The 21,624-nt window shown below is 47.6% G+C and overlaps 1 protein-coding gene across 1 annotated transcript in view; it reads right to left on the reverse strand.

The window, feature by feature from the left end:
• Nucleotides 1-6,484: 6,484 nt before the first annotated feature.
• Nucleotides 6,485-21,624, reverse strand: part of LOC142301802 (zinc finger CCCH-type antiviral protein 1-like) — a 68,744-nt gene continuing 53,604 nt past the window's right edge. Inside the window, exons 10-13 of the mRNA XM_075342825.1 lie at nucleotides 13,566-13,716; nucleotides 13,355-13,485; nucleotides 12,983-13,134; nucleotides 6,485-7,604 (exon numbers count right to left, since the gene is read on the reverse strand). Of these exons, the coding sequence (XP_075198940.1) occupies nucleotides 7,306-7,604; nucleotides 12,983-13,134; nucleotides 13,355-13,485; nucleotides 13,566-13,716 (733 nt within the window). The 3' untranslated portion in view covers nucleotides 6,485-7,305. The remainder of the gene's footprint in view (nucleotides 7,605-12,982; nucleotides 13,135-13,354; nucleotides 13,486-13,565; nucleotides 13,717-21,624) is intronic.

Here is a 21,624-nt window from a genome sequence, read left to right on the forward strand (position 1 = left end):
GGTACTGCATGCCCAGGGTACAGGGCCTACCCCCCCATGGTTCCAGGTTCTTAAGAGACCGGTGTCACTGACATCAGCACAAATTCCAATCACACCTCAGATCCTGTCCTGTCAGACACACCAGTGGGTTGGATAAGCGGAATAAGGCCACCCATCTAGGGGTCAGGCAGACTGGTGGGAGGGAAGTTAGTTTCAGTTAGTGTTGAGGAGTGGAGTTGAGTAGAGCCCTCAAGGAGTGAGGAGCTGGAGTAGTAGCTCCCGGGGAGCTAGACTGAGGTTGGGTCGCTGATGGTAGTCCGGGACCAGAGGAGTCGGGGACCGGTGGCAGCGACATTGGAAGGGTGTGACGGACAGTCTTAGACATCCAAAAGAACTGACTGGTACCGAGCACGACGGGGTACAGGACCCTAGATCAGGAGCCAGTTCATTGTCCTGATAATTAACCTGGGAGCGAGAGTCTCTTTATGAACTTCCCTAAGAGCTCAGAGATTGAAGGCGTCAGCGCACTGCGGGGGACAGGGCTTTCCAGTAACGCGGCCCACTAAAATCCCAAGTGAAAAACACCCGATAGAAAAAATGGGTTTAAAGCCAAATAAAAATTCTTTTTTTTAAATAAATTCTTTATTGAAGGTTAAAAGTAAATTAAATATGATAAACAATAGCGGGGGCATGCACTGAACAGTCCTCCTCGTTGCATCATCCATATAAGTAACATTTACATTAAATAAAGTTTTAATGTGCAAAAAAATACAAAGAATTTTCAGGGTTAAAAGGTGCATGCAAGAAAAACACCAACAACATAAAACAAATGTAGGTAGAGATATATCTGTAAGGAGTCCAATATATTGCACAAACCCAGAATTAGCTGCACAAAGAAAACAGCAAAAATGCTAGATAAGGACGTCCGAGGTAGAACAAACAGCCAAAGAGAAAGGTCAGGATGAGGAAAAAGCCATGCAGCCAAGAAGAAGGATAAGATATCTGGCAAGGATGAGCAGGGGGAGAATCGATCACCCTGACGAGTTTCGCCCTCATGAAGAAGCCCCCCCCAGGCGAAACCCATGCATCATCTTGTTTTGGCCCACCGAAACCAACGGCAACATGTGGCCGGCAAAGACGTATCACCATCAGAGCGCAGCACCACTCACCCACATTGTCACAAATAGAATTGCGGCACGAGAGGGAAAATAAAAAACGGATCTTGGCGCAGTTGGAGTGCCGTTGGATCGTACGTTTGGGGATAATGTCCCCATATGGCTTGAACGAAAAATTGTCTTTTTCTCCATTCTTATAATATTGAGTGATCCTCAGTTTCCCCCTTTTTTATTTTATATTTGTGTGGTTTATATTCTTGTTTTTTTCTTTATTTTTCTGCTTTTCTAATTCTTAAGCTATTTAGATGGACTGCCGGCCATATTGTCTGTCAAATAACCAGACACGGACAGAGAACGGGAAGTTGACTACATTATCTGTGTTTGAATATCATTATTTATGTAATTGAACGATATACTTACTGATGTGTATATTTTGTATATGTGGTGTAAAGATCTTATACTAGGTTCTGTATGATGGATGTCTGATTTCTTATATGAATATACTATTATTGTACACAAGTGAGGAGTTTGTATACCCACCTTCCTAGGGGTCTAGCATGACCCATTTTCTCTCTACAGTACTTTTGGATCTGGATCCACATTCATTCCTTCCCCTTTTTCTGTGGATGCCCCCGAAGATTACATCGAAACGTGCGTCGGGCCTCGGTGTCTGAGCCCCACACTTAATTAATATGGGTAAGTCTGGAGGATGGTGATTTTATCACATCTCTAGAACAAATAGGCACATTTAAGGTTGTAAACTGCTATTTGAGCGCCACCTAGTGTCTGTTTGTATAATAGCTTACATTTTTCTATACTGACTTAATCTATATTTATCTACCCGTGCTCCAGCTGCAATATTGATTGTTCACTATTACCCACTTATATATTTGGTATGTGAAGGCTCTGATGTCCAGCTCCGTCCTATAGGGCTTTTTACTGGTGTCCTCACTTTCTGTTCTGGTCCTTTTGGACTTTATATGATCAATATGTTATTAAATTTAACCCCATAGTGTTTAAAAATCGTAATGTAATAAACTGTTTTTTTGTAGTTTTCAATAAAAATAAATTAATTATAAACAGTTTTGGAGTTTATTTAGAATATGGTGGTATATATTATCTGGGCCATACAACTCCCAGGTGTTTGAGTGTATGGAGTTCAGTGTATATATAGGGAGTGACCCCATGACTCAATAATGAAATCCCAACTTTCCTTTGTTTTTGTTGTTAACATTCACCTTCCTGCCTGACGGAACTGGAGAGGATCTGCAAGGAAATATGACCGAGGATCCCCAAATCTAGGATCCCAAGAAGACTCATGGCTGCACGAGCTCAAAAGGGAGGGTGCCTCTACTCAATAGTGAGCAAAGGGGCTGAATACTTATCACCATGGGATATACTGAGCAAAGCGGCTGAATACTTATCACCATGGGATATACTGAGCAAAGGGGCTGAATACTTATGACCATGTGATATACTGAGCAAAGGGGCTGAATACTTATGAGCATGTGATATACTGAGAAAAGGGGCTGAATACTTATCACCATGTGTTATACTGAGCAAAGGGGCTGAATACTTATGAGCATGTGATAAACTGAGCAAAGGGGCTGAATACTTATCACCATGTGTTATACTGCGCAAAGGGGCTGAATACTTATGACCATGTGATATACTGAGCAAAGGGGCTGAATACTTATCACCATGGGATATACTGAGCAAAGGGGCTGAATACTTATGAGCATGTGATATACTGAGCAAAGGGGCTGAATATTTATCACCATGTGTTATACTGAGCAAAAGGGCTGAATACTTATGACCATGTGATATACTGAGCAAAGGGGCTGAATACTTATCACCATGTGTTATACTGAGCAAAGGGGCTGAATACTTATGACCATGTGATATACTGAGCAAAGGGGATGAATACTTATGAGCATGTGATAAACTGAGCAAAGGGGCTGAATACTTATCACCATGTGTTATACTGAGCAAAGGGGCTGAATACTTATGACCATGTGATATACTGAGCAAAGGGGCTGAATACTTATCACCATGGGATATACTGAGCAAAGGGGCTGAATACTTATGACCATGTGATATACTGAGCAAAGGGGCTGAATATTTATCACCATGTGATATACTGAGCAAAGGAGCTGAATACTTATGATCATGTGATATTTCAGGTTTTCTTGTTTAAAAAAATTGGCAAAATTTATGCATTTCTGTTTTTTTTCTGTCAAGATGGGGGATGGGGGCAGAGTGCACAATAATGAGAAAAAAATACCAAATGGCTGCAATGAAACAAAGAGGGAAAAATGTAAAGGGGTGTGAATACTTTCCGTACCATATATATAATTATATATATACTGTATATATGTACTGCTCAAAAAAATAAAGGGAACACTTAAACAAGGATTTTGTATTTTAGTGTGTGTGTATATATCTATATATACATATATATATATATATATATATATATATATATATACAGTTAGGTCCAGAAATATTTGGACAGTGACACAAGTTTTGTTATTTTAGCTGTTTACAAAAACATGTTCAGAAATACAATTCTATATATATAATATGGGCTGAAAGTGCACACTCCCAGCTGCAATATGAGAGTTTTCACATACAAATCGGAGAAAGGGTTTAGGAATCATAGCTCTGTAATGCATAGCCTCCTCTTTTTCAAGGGACCAAAAGTAATTGGACAAGGGACTCTAAGGGCTGCAATTAACTCTGAAGGCGTCTCCCTCGTTAACCTGTAATAAATGAAGTAGTTAAAAGGTCTGGGGTTGATTACAGGTGTGTGGTTTTGCATTTGGAAGCTGTTGCTGTGACCAGACAACATGCGGTCTAAGGAACTCTCAATTGAGGTGAAGCAGAACATCCTGAGGCTGAAAAAAAAGAAAAAATCCATCAGAGAGATAGCAGACATGCTTGGAGTAACAAAATCAACAGTCGGGTACATTCTGAGAAAAAAGGAATTGACTGGTGAGCTTGGGAACTCAAAAAGGCCTGGGCGTCCACGGATGACAACAGTGGTGGATGATCGCCGCATACTTTCTTTGGTGAAGAAGAACCCGTTCACAACATCAACTGAAGTCCAGAACACTCTCAGTGAAGTAGGTGTATCTGTCTCTAAGTCACCAGTAAAGAGAAGACTCCATGAAAGTAAATACAAAGGGTTCACATCTAGATGCAAACCATTCATCAATTCCAAAAATAGACAGGCCAGAGTTACATTTGCTGAAAAACCCCTCATGAAGCCAGCTCAGTTCTGGAAAAGTATTCTATGGACAGATGAGACCAAGATCAACCTGTACCAGAATGATGGGAAGAAAAAAGTTTGGAGAAGAAAGGGAACGGCACATGATCCAAGGCACACCACATCCTCTGTAAAACATGGTGGAGGCAACGTGATGGCATGGGCATGCATGGCTTTCAATGGCACTGGGTCACTTGTGTTTATTGATGACATAACAGCAGACAAGAGTAGCCGGATGAATTCTGAAGTGTACCGGGATATACTTTCAGCCCAGATTCAGCCAAATGCCGCAAAGTTGATCGGACGGCGCTTCATAGTACAGATGGACAATGACCCCAAGCATACAGCCAAAGCTACCCAGGAGTTCATGAGTGCAAAAAAGTGGAACATTCTGCAATGGCCAAGACAATCACCAGATCTTAACCCAATTGAGCATGCATTTCACTTGCTCAAATCCAGACTTAAGACGGAAAGACCCACAAACAAGCAAGACCTGAAGGCTGCGGCTGTAAAGGCCTGGCAAAGCATTAAGAAGGAGGAAACCCAGCGTTTGGTGATGTCCATGGGTTCCAGACTTAAGGCAGTGATTGCCTCCAAAGGATTCGCAACAAAATATTGAAAATAAAAATATTTTGTTTGGGTTTGGTTTATTTGTCCAATTACTTTTGACCTCCTAAAATGTGGAGTGTTTGTAAAGAAATGTGACAATTCCTACAATTTCTATCAGATATTTTTGTTCAAACCTTCAAATTAAACGTTACAATCTGCACTTGAATTCTGTTGTAGAGGTTTCATTTCAAATCCAATGTGGTGGCATGCAGAGCCCAACTCGCCAAAATTGTGTCACTGGCCAAATATTTCTGGACCTAACTGTATATATATATATTGCTGAAACCAGGTTTTATCTTTTTGAAGTCCACAACTATCCACTAAAAAAAAAAAAAAAAAATGCATGTTGGTTATTTTTTTTTTTTTTGGTGGACTTTAAAAGATAAGACCTAGTTTTAGCAATACATACAGTCTGTTCTTTATTAATATCAGGAAAAGGAAACAATGTATTTGTGAGAGCAGTGTGTAAAGACAGGAAATCAGTGAATAATTTTGGGTTGTTCTTTTATTTGAAAAAAATCTTAAGAAAATGTCTGACATTTTTACACAATATTGAGGGGCCGGTGGTGAAGGGGATATTTTATGAGGGTTGATAGGTCGTCTTGTTTGAGCAGACCTGGCACAATAACACTATAGTCCAGAAAACGTTTCATCTAGTAGAAGGACAAGGGTAATGAGGGGCCCCCTGGCACCCACTGGCCTGAAGCTGATGGAGCCAGTGGGACCCATCAGCATCTACCACCCCTCCTCCTATTCTGATGGGCACTGTAATAGATGTAAGGCTTTGTGCACACACTGCGTTTTTGCCACATTTTTGGTGCAGTTTGTTGTCCAAAACTGCATGTCTTTCCTTCCCCAACAAAGTCTATGAGACACCTGGCTTGCTGTGCGCACGTTGCTTCCTTTTTCCTTGCAGTTTTGTGTACTGAACATAGAAGCAGCATGTCACTTTTGTGTGTGTTTGACCAGCGTTTTAGTGATGTGTGGACTCGCAGATACCCGGGATCAGCAGGTCTAACCAGGTTTAAAAAAAAAACTGGATCCGCCCCGGAATTCAACCCAGGTATCTTTCCAGATTCTGGTCCCCATATAAGTCCATGGGGACCAGAATCCAGCACTTAAAAATGGGGGTAAAAGGTATAGGGGGAGAGGAGCAAGTGTGCTATATCATAGAGTCTCAGGCGCGGCTGTAACTGCTCCCACAGCCTCTCATTCTACTTCCGGGGCCGCTCATTAGCCTCATGCATATTCACTGTTTCCCCCCGCCATTCTGAGTGACGGCATGTCTCACTGCTTCCAATCACAGACGCTGTCTGCGGGTCTATCATGGTCTAAAAATAAATAAAAATAATTGGTGTAGAGTCCCCTCCATATTATGACACCCAACACAGATAAAGCCTACATCTCCAGGCTGCCATCCCCATCCGTGCCCTTATCTTGGTTGTGTAGCAAAATAAGAGGAACCACATGCAGTTTTTTTTAAATTATTTAAATAAATAATTTTTAAAAACGACGTGCGGTCTGCCCCTCAATGTTGATACTATGACAATTCCGGGAGCTGCAGGCTGCTAATTTTAGGCTGGGGGAGACCAATAAGCATGGGTCTCCTCAGCCTGAGAATATCAGCCCTTGGATGGGTGTAAAATCGATGGGGGACCGCACACCGTTTTTTAAATTTATTTAAATTTAAAAAAGAATCCGCATGCAGTTCCTCCGATTTTGATACACAGCCAAGATATGTGCATGGCTGGTGGCTGCAGCCTGTAGCAGTATGCTTTATCTGTTCTGGGTATCATAATATGGGGGGACCCTACACCAATTGTTTTATTTTTTTTTACAGTACGCTATAGATGCACATAGCGCCTGTGATTGTTAGACGTCAGCTGACAGGGTGGGGGCGCTGTCTGACTGCAACCAATCACAGACGCTGGTGGGTGGGGAAAGCAGTGAATATGCATGAGACTAAAGAGCGGTCGCGGGAGCAGTTACAGCCACGCCGGAGCCTCGGTAAGTATGAAGCTCTATTCCTTCTACCACTATTTTTATGCATCAGATTCTGGTCCCTATAGACTTATGTGGGGACCAGCGTCCAGCCAGTACCCAGGATCAACTCCGGGCCAGAACCGTTTTTTTCTTCTTTAAACCCGGTTAAACCCACTGACCCCGGGTATCTGAATGAGACAAAAACATGCCAAAAAACCATGTGCGGAATATGCACGAAAACTTGCAAAAAGTGCATGTGTTTTTTGGATGCATTTCCTGGCAATGTGCGTTTTTCTGCCAGAGGGAGCATTTGTTTGGTGAAGGCACAAAACTGCAGCATGTGCACACAGCCTAATATGGCCAATTCTGCAATTGGAACTTTTGTTTCTGCTCTTCGTACTCCAGGAGATATTCCGGGTAGAGCTGATGCTTCTCAAACACCACAAAGATGGAGGGATCGGTGATGTTGTCCACACAGGAGTCATAGTACCGCGTGCTGCTGCCGGGTCTCAGCGGCGGGCGCTTCATCTGGGGGTCTCCAGTTTCGTAGTCTCCCACCAGCACGCGAGCTATGAACATGGCCCGTGTCCCACCAGACGTCGGTGGGGAGTAGTCATGGGAGTACGAGGCGTCTCGGGCAAAGTAGCTTCCTATGGGGAGAACGACGACCGGTTACAAGAAACTCCTGAGAGATGACGACCGTAAAATATCACACATGATAGACACCTGCGCTGGCTGGTCATGGGGCAAGACAGTTATATGAGGCTCGATAGCAAAAACGTTAGATTATGGGTATAGCCGCAAACAAAGTAACATGGAAAGTGCCCTCTGTACAGTGTTAATACATTATCATGCTGCTATTCCCTTTCCTAAAGGGATCTGCCTCCATTTAGCTGAGAATACCTATTTGATGTTTGCTTTAAAAAAAGCAGTGAACTTAAGCACCCCCGAACTCCATCCCAGGGGTCTGAGGATTTCTATGGAGTTACCACTACAGAGAAATGCGGAAGGGCTCAAAGAATGGGGGGATTCATGTGCATACAGTGGCATGGAAACGTTTGGGCACCCCTGGTGAAAATTACTGTTAATAAAAGAGGACAATGGGCCGATGCAAATGTTTGGGCACCCTGCAAGGTTAGCACCTAGTGTCCCCTTCTTTGGCAGTATCACAGCTTGTAAACACTTTGTACCAACCAAAAGTCTTTCAATTCTTCCTTGGAAAATTCTTCCAGTCCTGCGAGTTGTCCTGGCTCGACCTCTAGTCCTGCGAGTTGTCCTGGCTCGACCTCTAATCCTGCGAGTTGTCCTGGCTCGACCTCTAATCCTGCGAGTTGTCCTGGCTCGACCTCTAATCCTGCGAGTTGTCCTGGCTCGACCTCTAGTCCTGCGAGTTGTCCTGGCTCGACCTCTAGTCCTGCGAGTTGTCCTGGCTCGACCTCTAGTCCTGCGAGTTGTCCTGGCTCGACCTCTAATCCTGCGAGTTGTCCTGGCTCGACCTCTAATCCTGCGAGTTGTCCTGGCTCGACCTCTAGTCCTGCGAGTTGTCCTGGCTCGACCTCTAGTCCTGCGAGTTGTCCTGGCTCGACCTCTAGTCCTGCGAGTTGTCCTGGCTCGACCTCTAGTCCTGCGAGTTGTCCTGGCTAGACCTCTAGTCCTGCGAGTTGTCCTGGCTAGACCTCTAGTCCTGCGAGTTGTCCTGGCTCGACCTCTAATCCTGCGAGTTGTCCTGGCTCGACCTCTAGTCCTGCGAGTTGTCCTGGCTCGACCTCTAGTCCTGCGAGTTGTCCTGGCTCGACCTCTAGTCCTGCGAGTTGTCCTGGCTCGACCTCCAGCCCTGCGAGTTGTCCTGGCTCGACCTCCAGCCCTGCGAGAGTCCTGGCTCGACCTCCAGCCCTGCGAGAGTCCTGGCTCGACCTCCAGCCCTGCGAGAGTCCTGGCTCGACCTCCAGCCCTGCGAGTTGTCCTGGCTCGACCTCCAGCCCTGCGAGAGTCCTGGCTCGACCTCCAGCCCTGCGAGAGTCCTGGCTCGACCTCCAGCCCTGCGAGAGTCCTGGCTCGACCTCCAGCCCTGCGAGAGTCCTGGCTTGACCTCTAGCCCTGCGAGAGTCCTGGCTCGACCTCTAGCCCTGCGAGAGTCCTGGCTCGACCTCTAGCCCTGCGAGAGTCCTGCCTCGACCTCCAGCCCTGCGAGAGTCCTGCCTCGACCTCTAGCCTTGCGAGAGTCCTGCCTCGACCTCCAGCCTTGCGAGTGCCTTGACTGTGAGATTCCTGGCTCGTCTTCCAGTTTTGTGAGATTCCTGGCTCGTCTTGCATACACTGTTCATCCTTGGAGAAGTCTTCCAGTTATGTGAGATTCCTGGCTCGTCTTGCATACTCTGCTCTTTTGAGGTCTAGCCACAGATTTTCAATGATGTTCAGATCAGGGGACTGTGAGGCCATTGTAAAACCTTCAGCTTCCATCTTTTCATGTCATCTATTGTGGATTGTGACGTGTGTTTAGGATCATTATTAGTGATTAGCAAGCGTGCTTGGCACTACTCGGTACACAATTGAGCATTACGGTACTCAAGATGCTCAATACTCAATTGAGCATTTTGGTGCTTGGGCGCCATGCTTGAGTCTCCTCCCAACTTTCAGCCAGTAAACATGCAGAGATTGCCTGCCAATCTTGCTAATGCCGTAGCCATTTTGGCTACTGCATAGCGTCATCAGGTCTATATAAGACCTAGAAACACCATGTTTGCCGCACTGTACATGGAACATGACAGTACCTGCTCCTACAACAGTAACCAGTCATTTTCAGGGCTACTTGAAATCTATTCTATTCTCTAATAATACCGCTCTTAGGCGGGCTTTGCACACTACGAGATCGCAGCTGCGATGTCGGTGGGGTCAAATCGAAAGTGACGCACATCCGTCGTCGCAGTCAATATCGTAGTACATCCTTTTTGATACGATTAACGAGCGCAAAAACGTCCAAATCGTATCATCAGTGCAGCGTCGGTCATTTCCATAATTTTGGAAGGACCGATGTTACGATGTTGTTCCTCGTTCCTGCGGCAGCACACATCGCTGTGTGTAAAGCCGCAGGAGCGAGGAACATCTCCTTACCTGCATCCTGCGTCTCACGCCGGCTATGCGGAAGGACGGAGGTGGGCGGGATGTTTACGTCCAGCTATTCTCCGCCCCTCCGCTTCTATTGGCCGTCTGCCGTGTGACGTCGCTATGACGCCGCACAACCTGCCCCCTTAATAAGGAGGTGGTTCGCCAGCCAGAGCGACGTCGCGCGGCAGGTGAGTGCATGTGAAGCTGCCGTAGCGATAATATTCGCTATGGCAGCTATCACAAAGATATCGCAGCTGCGACGGGGGCGGGGACTATCGCGCTCGGCATCGCAGCATCGGCTTGCGATGTCGTAGTGTGCAAAGCCCGCCTTAGTCTGCACTTAGTGTAGGGTGAGCTTCTGGAGAAGGAATAGTGAATTAGAGGAATCTAAGCAGTGATTGTAGCCTTAAAGACTGTGCTGCTGATATCTAAAAAATGTCATCTATTCTCTAATAATACCACTCTTAGTCTGCATTTAGTGTACGGTGAGCTTCTGGAGTAGGAATAGTGTATTTGAAACCTGTAGGCAGGGATTCTATCCTTACACACCGTGCTGCTGATACCTAAAATATGTAATCTGTTCTCTAATGCCACTCTAATGCGGGCTTTACACGAGGCGATAGATTGTGCGATATGTCGTTGGGGTCACGGTTTTCGTGACGCACATCCGGCATACCGCACGACGTCGTTTCGTGTGACACCTCCTAGCGATGCAGTATCGCTCACAAATCATGAGTCGTGTACTCGTCGCTAGGTTTCATAAAATTGTTTAATTAAAATGGCGGAGGTTGTTCATCATTGACGTGGCATCACAGGTTGCTCCGTGTGACGCCACGGGAACGATGAACAGCAGCTTTACCTGCCTCCCGCGGCACCCGACGGCTTAATGGAAGGAAGGAGGTGGGCGGGATGTTTACATCCCGCTCATCTCCGCCCCTCCGCTTCTATTGGCGGCCTGCCGTGTGACGTCGCTGTGACGCTGAACGTCCCGCCCACTCCAGGAAGTGGACGTTCGTCGCCCACAGCGAGGTCGTCCGGAAGGTAAGTATGTGTGACAGGGGGTAAACGAGTTTGTGCGCCATGGGCAACTAATTGCCCGTGACGCAAAAACGACGGGGGCGGGTACGATCGATTGTGCTATCGCACAATCTATCGTCTCGTGTAAAGCAGGCTTTAGTCTGCAGTTGGTGTAGGGTGAGCTTCCGGAATAGGGACAGTGTATTAGAGGTCTGTAGGCAGTGATTCTATCTTTACACATTGTGCTGCTACCTAAAAAATATCATCTATTCTCTAATAATACTGCTCTTAGCTGCATTTAGTGTAGGGTGAGCTTCTGGAGTAGGGATAGGCAGGGATTGTAGGCTTACACAGCAAATGCATCATCTTTAACTTTATGCCTTTATAGAGATCATTTCATCTTCAACTTGCTTAACAGTTCACAATAACAGTAATTTTGACAAGGGGTGCCCGAACGTTTTCATGCCACTGTGCCACTGTATAGTGGATGTCATGGTGTCCTCTAGCTTTGGAATTATAGAGGATATATTTAAAGGTAGCCTGTCATTTTCCCCATGCCCTCCAACATTTATATATTACTATATACCCTGCCTAACCAGCCCTTTATGGTGTTTTTAATCCTAATTGTATAATTAAAAACAGTCTTTATAAACTCTGTTTTGAAAATGCTAATTAGGTCTTTGACTAGTCAAATTATGATGAAAATCCTGCGCATGCGTGCAGCTCTATTTGGCAGTGTCATTGCTCCGCTGAAGCTGGGTTTATGCATCTCAGTTTCAGAGAGGCGGATTGCGCATGTCCGGAAGTGAAAACGCCATCGTCTTCACTTCTGGACATGCTCAGAGCGTCATTCTGAAGCCAAGATGCATAAATCCGGCTTCAGAGGAGCAATGACACTGCCAAATAGAGCCGCGCACATGTGCAGGATTTGCAGAGAGCTGGCTGATGCCCACTCCTGCAGATCATGTTATCATACCCAGAGGGGCATAAGTTGATGAGAAGGTCAACTAGTCTTAGGGGTGCTTCACACACAGCGAGATCGCTACTGAGATCGCTGCCGAGTCACGTTTTTTGTGACCTCATTAGCGATCTCGCTGTGTGTGACACTGAGCAGCGATCTGGCCCCTGCTGTGAGATCGCTGCTCGTTACACACAGCCCTGGTTCGTTTTTTTATTGTTGCTCTCCCGCTGATAAGCGCACATCGCTGTGTGTGACAGCGAGAGAGCAACAATCCTGAATGTGCAGGGAGCAGGAGCCGGCGTCTGACAGCCTGCGGTAAGCTGTAACCAAGGTAAACATCGGGTAACCAAGGTGGTTACCCGATATTTACCTTCGTTACCAGCCTCCGCAGCTCTCACGCTGTCAGTGCCGGCTCCTGCTCCCTGCACACGCTAAGTTAAGCGGTGTGCGCTGGTAACTAAGGTAAACATTGGGTAACCATACCCGATGTTTACCTTAGTTACCAGTGTTCGCAGCTTCCAGACGCCGGCTCCGTGCAAGCGCAGCGTCGCTTGCACGTCGCTGCTGGCTGGGGGCTGGTCACTGGTCGCTGGTGAGATCTGCTTGTTTGACAGCTCACCAGCGATCATGTAGTGATGCAGCAGCGATCCTGACCAGGTCAGATCGCTGGTGGGATCGCTGCTGCATCGCTAAAGTGTGAAGGTACCCTTAGGAAACTAACACCTCATTAACTAGTCAAAGTTCTATCAGGATGATACTGCAGAGCCCGGCTTACAGTCTACAGAGCTCTGTTCCTGGGATTTCTCGGGTTGCCAGCAGTGGGACCATTATTCAATGGTTATCTAGGAAATAGCCCTTGAACGTCGCTCAGGGTCATCTCCAGTTTTCAATGGAAAAGTAAAAGTCCAACAATCAGAGCATTTATTGTTGGATGCTTCTTTATACCTTGTCCATACACGGTGCCATGGGTGCCACAGATTCGCCAATCAAAATTTTGATTACAGATGGCATCAATGTGCCTACTGTCCGTGCCATGGAACAACCGCATTTCCTTGACGTCTTGTCCTTGATTGCCTTTTTTCATCTGTTCCTTTTGCCTTAAAAACAAGAAAGTCACAAAAATGGCACAAAAATGAAATAAAAGGACCACCGGGAGCAGGGATAGCCTCTATTTGTAAGGTCTTGTCACCCATAGTGAAGGGATGGGAATACCGTGAGCTGGGGCATCCTGGTACAGCACTACCTCTTATGATGTACACCTCCGTATATGGGTCACATATAACCCCCTCCAGATGTGAGGGTGGAGAGCGGACCTACCACTGGAACACCTGCCACAGAGATGGGTTCTGGAGACGCCATATCCTCTTCACCTTGTACCCACTGACCGTCTTGGAGAAGTAGCTGACAATTTCTGAGAACCTGTTGGATTTTTTGGAGACTTGAACTTTCTACAGAGGGTAGAAGGAGAGAAGTGATACCTCCTGTCCCCCGTCCTCCAGTCACACATAACAGGGGCTCCGCACATTACCATACAGCCGATATCCGGCATGGAAGCGGGGTCCCAGGTCCTGGGGTACATATCAGTGTTCAGAGGGGAAGCTTCTAATTTCAGGCCGGTCTTTCTTACATTTCGGCGGGACTTTATTTTCAGGTGGGATTTAGCTGCTGCCGATCTTGTGCTGAAAGTATTAAACATAAGGTTATTGATAATATGGCTAGAGAACACCTCCCAGTAAGGACCAAATCCAAACTAATATCTGTCCTTCATATATCACGTCTTGCACTAGCTGATCTGGCTTTGTTTGACGTCTACACTACTGTATATGGAGGGAGCACTTTATAATTTGTGAGTCATGGAACAATAGGACATGAGGGATGAAATCTGAGGGAAAACCTCCGGAAGCGCCCGATTTATCATGGAGCAATAGGACATGAGGGATGAAATCTGAGGAAAAACCTCCGGAAGCACCCGATTTATCATGGAGCAATAGGACATGAGGGATGAAATCTGAGGAAAAACCTCCGGAAGTGCCCGATTTATCATGGAACAATAGGACATGAGGGATGAAATCTGAGGTAAAACCTCCGGAAGCGCCCGATTTATCATAGAACAATAGGACATGAGGGATGAAATCTGAGGGAAAACCTCCGGAAGCGCCCGATTTATCATAGAACAATAGGACATGAGGGATGAAATCTGAGGGAAAACCTCCGGAAGCGCCCGATTTATCATAGAACAATAGGACATGAGGGATGAAATCTGAGGGAAAACCTCCGGAAGCCCCCGATTTATCATGGAACAATAGGACGTGAGGGATGAAATCTGAGAGAAAACCTCCGGAAGCGCCCAATTTATCATGGAACAATAGGACATGAGGGATGAAATCTGAGGGAAAAGCTCTGGAATCGCCGATTTATCTTTGTACCAAATGTGGTGCAAATTGGTCCAGTCATTTGGTTGTAAATTAATATTTGCTCTTTTCTTTTTTGTTTTGCGAAATATCTCAACATTTGAGTTATCTGCCACAACCAGTGGCTGATATGAGGGGTGCAGGCCCAGGCATAGGATTAGTACAGCAGGACGTCGCTCCTAGCAACCGGAAAAATGGCTGCTGTAGGAAGGAAGGAGATATGGGGAGCAGAGGGTGGTGGTCGGGGACAGACAGAGGGTAGGGACAGACAGATAGGGTCGGTCTGGCCCGCCGGGGTAGTGGGGAATCCCCCAGTAGGCCCCGGGCCCTCAGGGGGCCCCTGTGCCTTATATAGTGTGGGGCAGTGTATAGCGCCATGGGGTTGCCGGTTTCTCAGGGCCGGCGTTATGTTCAGGCAGACTGGGCAGGACCCCCATGCTCTGAGGGCCCCCAGCCTTTCAATCACAAATTGCAGCGATAGCACAAGTTTCGTACTATCGCTGCAGTTTCCACGGCTGCAGAAGGACCTGTGGTGACATCACAGTCATGTGATGTCACCACAGGTCCTGCACTGCAGAAGTCCCAGACCTGTCCTGGAGACCGCGCCGCTATTCAAATGTACGCGTATCTTTCAGACGCACGTACATGTGAACAGTGCAGCCGGTGTCAGGACTGAGGCGGACGAGCATCACACTGCCGCCGGAGCAGCAGAGAAGAGGACGCGCAGGGCTGCAGGTAAGCGCTCAGGAGGAGCCGAAGAAGAAAAATATATATATTCTCACCTCTTATCCTCTGTTCCCGTGGTGCCTCCAGCTGCTTCTTGCAGACCGCAGGACACCGACCCCTCGGTGATCCCGTCCTCTGCACGGAGCCACCGCTGCAGGCTGACTTCATGGCTTTACTGCAGTTAAATGCTTTACGGTGCCGAAAAGCAGTTAAATAACTGCAGTAAAGCCATCATGGCATCCTGCGGCGGTGGTTCCATGCATCGGACGAGATCATGGAGGGGTCTATATGAGCCTGCGGACTGGTAAGCTAAGGACACCGCAAGAATGGAGGACAGGTGAGAATAACTTGTGTGTGTGTAAATAATGGCATAATAGGGGACAGTAAGGGGACTGGAATGAGGACATTCCTAAAGGATGGGGGGCCCATTCATACACTGCACAAGGATGGGGGGTGGCACTATTCATACACTGCACATGGATGGGGGGGGACCATTCATACACTGCACATGGATGGGGGGAGGGACCATTCATACACTGCACAAGGATGGGGGGGCCCATTCATACACTGCACAATGATGGGTGGACCATTCATACATTTCTAAAGGATGGGGGGCCCATTCATACACTGCACAAGGATGGGGGGTGGGATCATTCATACACTGCACATGGATGGGGGGCCCCATTCGTACACTGCACAAGGATGGGGGGGGGCATTCATACACTGCACATGGATGGGGGGGGGGACCATTCATACACTGCACATGGATGGGGGGCCCCATTCATACATTGCACAAGGATGGGGGGGCCCATTCATACACTGCACAATGATGGGTGGACCATTCATACATTTCTAAAGGATGGGGGGCCCATTCATACACTGCACAAGGATGGGGGGTGGGATCATTCATACACTGCACATGGATGGGGGGCCCCATTCGTACACTGCACAAGGATGGGGGGGGGGCATTCATACACTGCACATGGATGGGGGGGGGGGGGACCATTCATACACTGCACATGGATGGGGGGCCCCATTCATACATTGCACAAGGATGGGGGGGCCCATTCATACACTGCACAATGATGGGTGGACCATTCATACATTGCACAAGGATAGGGGGTCCCATTCATACACGGCACAAGGATAGGGGGGCCCATTCATACACTGCACAAGTATGGGGGGGACCATTCATACACTGCACAAGGAGGGGGCCCATTCATACACTGCACAAGGATGGGGGGACCATTCATACACTGCACAAGGATGGGGGGGACCATTCATACACTGCACAAGGATGGGGGGCCCATTCATACACTGCACAATGATGGGGGGGACCATTCATACACTGCACAAGTATAGGGGGGCCCCATTAATTCACTGCACAAGGATGGGGGGCCCATTCATACACTGCACAATGATGGGGGGACCATTCATACACTGCACAAGGATGGGGGGCCCATTTATACACTGCACAAGGATGGGGGGCCCATTCATACACAGCACAAGGATAGGGGGCCCATTCATACACTGCACAAGGATGGGGGGACCATTCATACACTGCACAAGGATGGGGGGGGGCATTCATACACTGCACAAGGATGGGGGGGACCATTCATACACTGCACATGGATGGGGGGCCCCATTCATACACTGCACATGGATGGGGGGCCCCATTCATACACTGCACAAGGATAGGGGGGCCCATTCATACACTGCACAATGATGGGGGGACCATTCATACACTGCACAAGGATGGGGGGGACCATTTATACACTGCACAAGGATGGGGGGACCATTCATACACAGCACAAGGATAGGGGGGCCCATTCATACACTGCACAAGGATGGGGGGACCATTTATACACTGCACAAGGATAGGGGGGCCCATTCATACACGGCACAAGGATAAGGGGGCCCATTCATACACTGCACAATGATGGGGGGCCCATTCATACACGGCACAAGGATGGGGGGGCCCCATTCATACACTGTACAAGGATGGGGGGCCCCATTCATACACTGCACAAGGATGGAGGGCCCATTCATACACTGCACAAGGATGGGGGGCCCCATTCATACACTACACAAGGAGGGTTGGCCCATTCATACACGGCACAAGGATAGGGGGGCCCATTCATACATGGCACAAGGATAGGGGGCCCATTCATACACTGCAAAATGATGGGGGGCCCATTCATACACTGCACAAGGATGGGGGGCCCATTCATACACGGCACAAGGATAGGGGGGCCCATTCATACACGGCACAAGGATAAGGGGGCCCATTCATACACTGCACAATGATGGGGGGCCCATTCATACATGGCACAAGGATGGGGGGGCTCCATTCATACACTGCACAAGGATGGGGGGCCCATTTATACACTGCACAAGGATGGGGGGGCCCATTCATACACGGCACAAGGATGGGGGGCCCCATTCATACACTGCACAAGGATGGGGGGCCCATTTATACACTGCACAAGGATGGGGGGGCCCATTCATACACGGCACAAGGATGGGGGGCCCCATTCATACACTGCACAAGGAGGGGGGCCCATTCATACACGGCACAAGGATAGGGGGGCCCATTCATACATGGCACAAGGATAGGGGGGCCCATTCATACATGGCACAAGGATAAGGGGGCCCATTCATACACTGCACAATGATGGGGGGCCCATTCATACACGGCACAAGGATGGGGGGCCCATTCATACACTGCATAAGGATAGGGGGCCCCATTCATACACTGCACAAGGAGGGGGGGCCCATTCATACACGGCACAAGGATAGGGGGGCCCATTCATACATTGCACAATGATGGGGGGCCCATTCATACACTGCACAAGGATGGGGGGCCCATTCATACATGGCACAAGGATGGGGGGGCCGTTGCTACACGGCACAAGGATGGGCACATTACTACAAGGATGGGCACATTACTACAAGGATGGGCACTTTACTACAAGGGGGCACATTACATTTTATTTGGGTCTATTTTTATTTCTGAAATTTACCAGTAGCTGCTGCATTTCCCACCCTCGGCTTATACTTGAGCCAATAAGTTTTCAGTTTTTTGTGGTTGTATTAGGGGCCTCGGTTTATACTGGGGTCGGCTTATACTCGAGTGTATACGGTAATTTGAGATGAGGGGACCTTGGTGGGGGAGGAGCGGTATTACTTTACAAGTGATATTATGGGGCAGTGGGGACTTTATGGGGAAATGGGGGTCATTATGAGGCAATTATGAAGGTGAGTGTGACAGGCAGCATAGTATAATGAGGAGCAGGGGGAATTTATGCTAAGAGATATTATAGAAAGGGCAAGTTTTGGGGGTTCATTATGGAAAGGGGCACTTTGTGGCCCTATTTTGGAGAGGAGCAGTGTGTGGGGGATATTTTGTGCAGGAAGCAATTAACAGCCCCTTCTTATTCTACTTGTTCCCCCAGATATTAAATAAAAGGGGCCAGGACGAGGCCTACATTATTGGTTTATGGTGGCAAGTGGAAATAATTACTGTAGGGGCAAATTAGGGGAGATTACTGCTGATGAAATATAGGTTAATTTTGAGGATACTGTCTTCCGTGGGGGAACAAGAGTCTGACATAGTGTAGAAATTGGGGAAAAAGTGTGGAATGTTCTCTGGGAGTGATCGGCTATAGGTGACTGTTATTTTCTGCAGAGTTGTGTAAGGCCGGAAGAAGTGATCGCGGTCAGCACCGGATGAAGAGGAAAAGCGAAGATGAATAACGTCAGCTAGAGACGTCACTTGTAAGTCAGTGTATTACATGTACACACACACTGTACACTATATACAGAGCTCCTGTGAATAATGTCACTGGTGATCACTGTATTACCTATACACTAAATACAGAGCTCCTGTGTATAATGTCACTGGTGATCACTATTAACTATACACTAAATACAGAGCTCCTGTGTATTATGTCACTGGTGATCACTGTATTACCTATACACTAAATACAGAGCTCCTGTGTATAATGTCACTGCTGATCACTGTATTACCTGTACACTATATACAGAGCTCCTGTGTATAATGTCACTGGTGATCACTGTATTACCTATATACAGATCTCCTGTCTATAAAGTCATCGGTGATCACTGTATAATCTGTACACTGACACTATATACAGAGCTCCTGTGTAAAATGTCATCGGTGATCACTGTATTACCTGCACACTGACACTATATACAGAGCTCCTGTGTATAATGGCACTGATGGTAATATTAGTGTTATTAGTATTGTGGTTTTTATTCATGACCATTTATTGTAGTATTCGTCACTGTGTAGTAGTAATATGTGGTCTTGTCACGATTTGGTGGTATTTGTCTCTTGTATGTAGTATTATTTGGTAGTCTGGTCATAGTGTCGTGCTATTTCTCCCTTGTATGTGGTAATATTTGTTTATTATGTGATCTAATTATGGTGTGGCGGTATTACTCTCTTGTATGTGGTTGTGTTTGATCACTATGTATTGGTAATATGTTATCTGGTCATGGTGTTGCAGTATTTCTCTCTTGTATGTGATTGTATTCGGTCACTACAGTATGTGGTGGTAAAATGTGGTCTGGTCATGGTGTGACGGTATTTATCCCTTGTATGTGGTTGTATTTGGTCACTATGTGGTGGTAATATGTTGTCTGGTCACGGTGTGGCGGTATTTCCCCCTTGTATGTGATATTCTTGGTCTTGGTATAGTGGATTGTGTTGTGTATGGAAGTCACTTTTTCTCTATCAATATGGGGAAAATTCTTTATTTCTAATAGTTTAAATATTTGAACGTTTAACCCCTCGCTGTCCTGTGACTATTGCACTGCAGCAAATCTGCTCTTACAGAGGTTCTCCAGTGAAAACAAGTAATTTCCTTTACTAAGGCCATGTGCACACAGTATTTGGTGAGTTCTTTACCTGAGTATTTGAAGCCAAAACCAGGAATTGTAAAATGAGAGGAAAAGTATAATAGAAAGACGGGCACCGCTTCTATATTTTTCACCCACTACTGATTTTGGCTACAAATACTGATGGAAGATACTGACCAAATACTGACAGTGTGAACATGGCCTAAGCATAAGTGATATCTTATTCATCAGTGGGGTGAGATTGCTGGGACCCGAACTGATTGGCAAAATGTGCAGCTTTTATCCCCGTTACAATGGAGCTTATGTCCGACTTGACCCCTGATTCATTTATTCTCTCAGTGGCTGCGAGCGCTGCGCTTGTTTTTATCTGACCGCCCTAAAGAGGATGAATGGAGCTGCGGTCACACATCCCACCCCACAGAGGATGAATGGAGCTGCGGTCACACAGCCCACCCCACAGAGGATGAATGGAGCTGCGGTCACACAGCCCACCCCACAGAGGATGAATGGAGCTGCAATCACACATCCCACCCCACAGAGGATGAATGGAGCTGCGGTCACACATCCCACCCCACAGAGGATGAATGGAGCTGCGGTCACACAGCCCACCCCACAGAGGATGAATGGAGCTGCGGTCACACAGCCCACCGCACAGAGGATGAATGGAGCTGCGGTCACACATCCCACCCCACAGAGGATGAATGGAGCTGCGGTCACACAGCCCACCCCACAGAGGATGAATGGAGCTGCGGTCACACAGCCCACCCCACAGAGGATGAATGGAGCTGCAATCACACATCCCACCCCACAGAGGATGAATGGAGCTGCGGTCACACATCCCACTCCATAGAGGTGAATGGAGCTGCGGTCACACATCCCACCCCACAGAGGATGAATGGAGCTGCGGTCACACATCCCACCCCACAGAGGATGAATGGAGCTGCGGTCACACATCCCACCCCACAGAGGATGAATGGAGCTGCGGTCACACACCCCACCACACAGAGGATGAATGGAGCTGTGGTCACACAGCCCACCCCACAGAGGATGAATGGAGCTGCGGTCACACAGCCCACCCCACAGAGGATGAATGGAGCTGCGGTCACACAGCCCACCCCACAGAGGATGAATGGAGCTGTGGTCACGCAGCCCACCCCACAGAGGATGAATGGAGCTGTGGTCACACACCCCACCCCACAGAGGATGAATGGAGCTGCGGTCACACACCCCACCCCACAGAGGATGAATGGAGCTGTGGTCACACAGCCCACCCCACAGAGGATGAATGGAGCTGCGGTCACACATCCCACCCCACAGAGGATGAATGGAGCTGCGGTCACACATCCCACCCCACAGAGGATGAATGGAGCTGTGGTCACACACCCCACCCCACAGAGGATGAATGGAGCTGCGGTCACACAGCCCACCCCACAGAGGATGAATGGAGCTGCGGTCACACAGCCCACCACACAGAGGATGAATGGAGCTGTGGTCACACATCCCACCCCACAGAGGATGAATGGAGCTGCGGTCACACAGCCCACCCCACAGAGGATGAATGGAGCT

The sequence above is a fragment of the Anomaloglossus baeobatrachus genome, chromosome 4 (assembly GCF_048569485.1).
Source record: "Anomaloglossus baeobatrachus isolate aAnoBae1 chromosome 4, aAnoBae1.hap1, whole genome shotgun sequence".
NCBI classification, from domain to species: Eukaryota; Metazoa; Chordata; class Amphibia; order Anura; family Aromobatidae; genus Anomaloglossus; species Anomaloglossus baeobatrachus.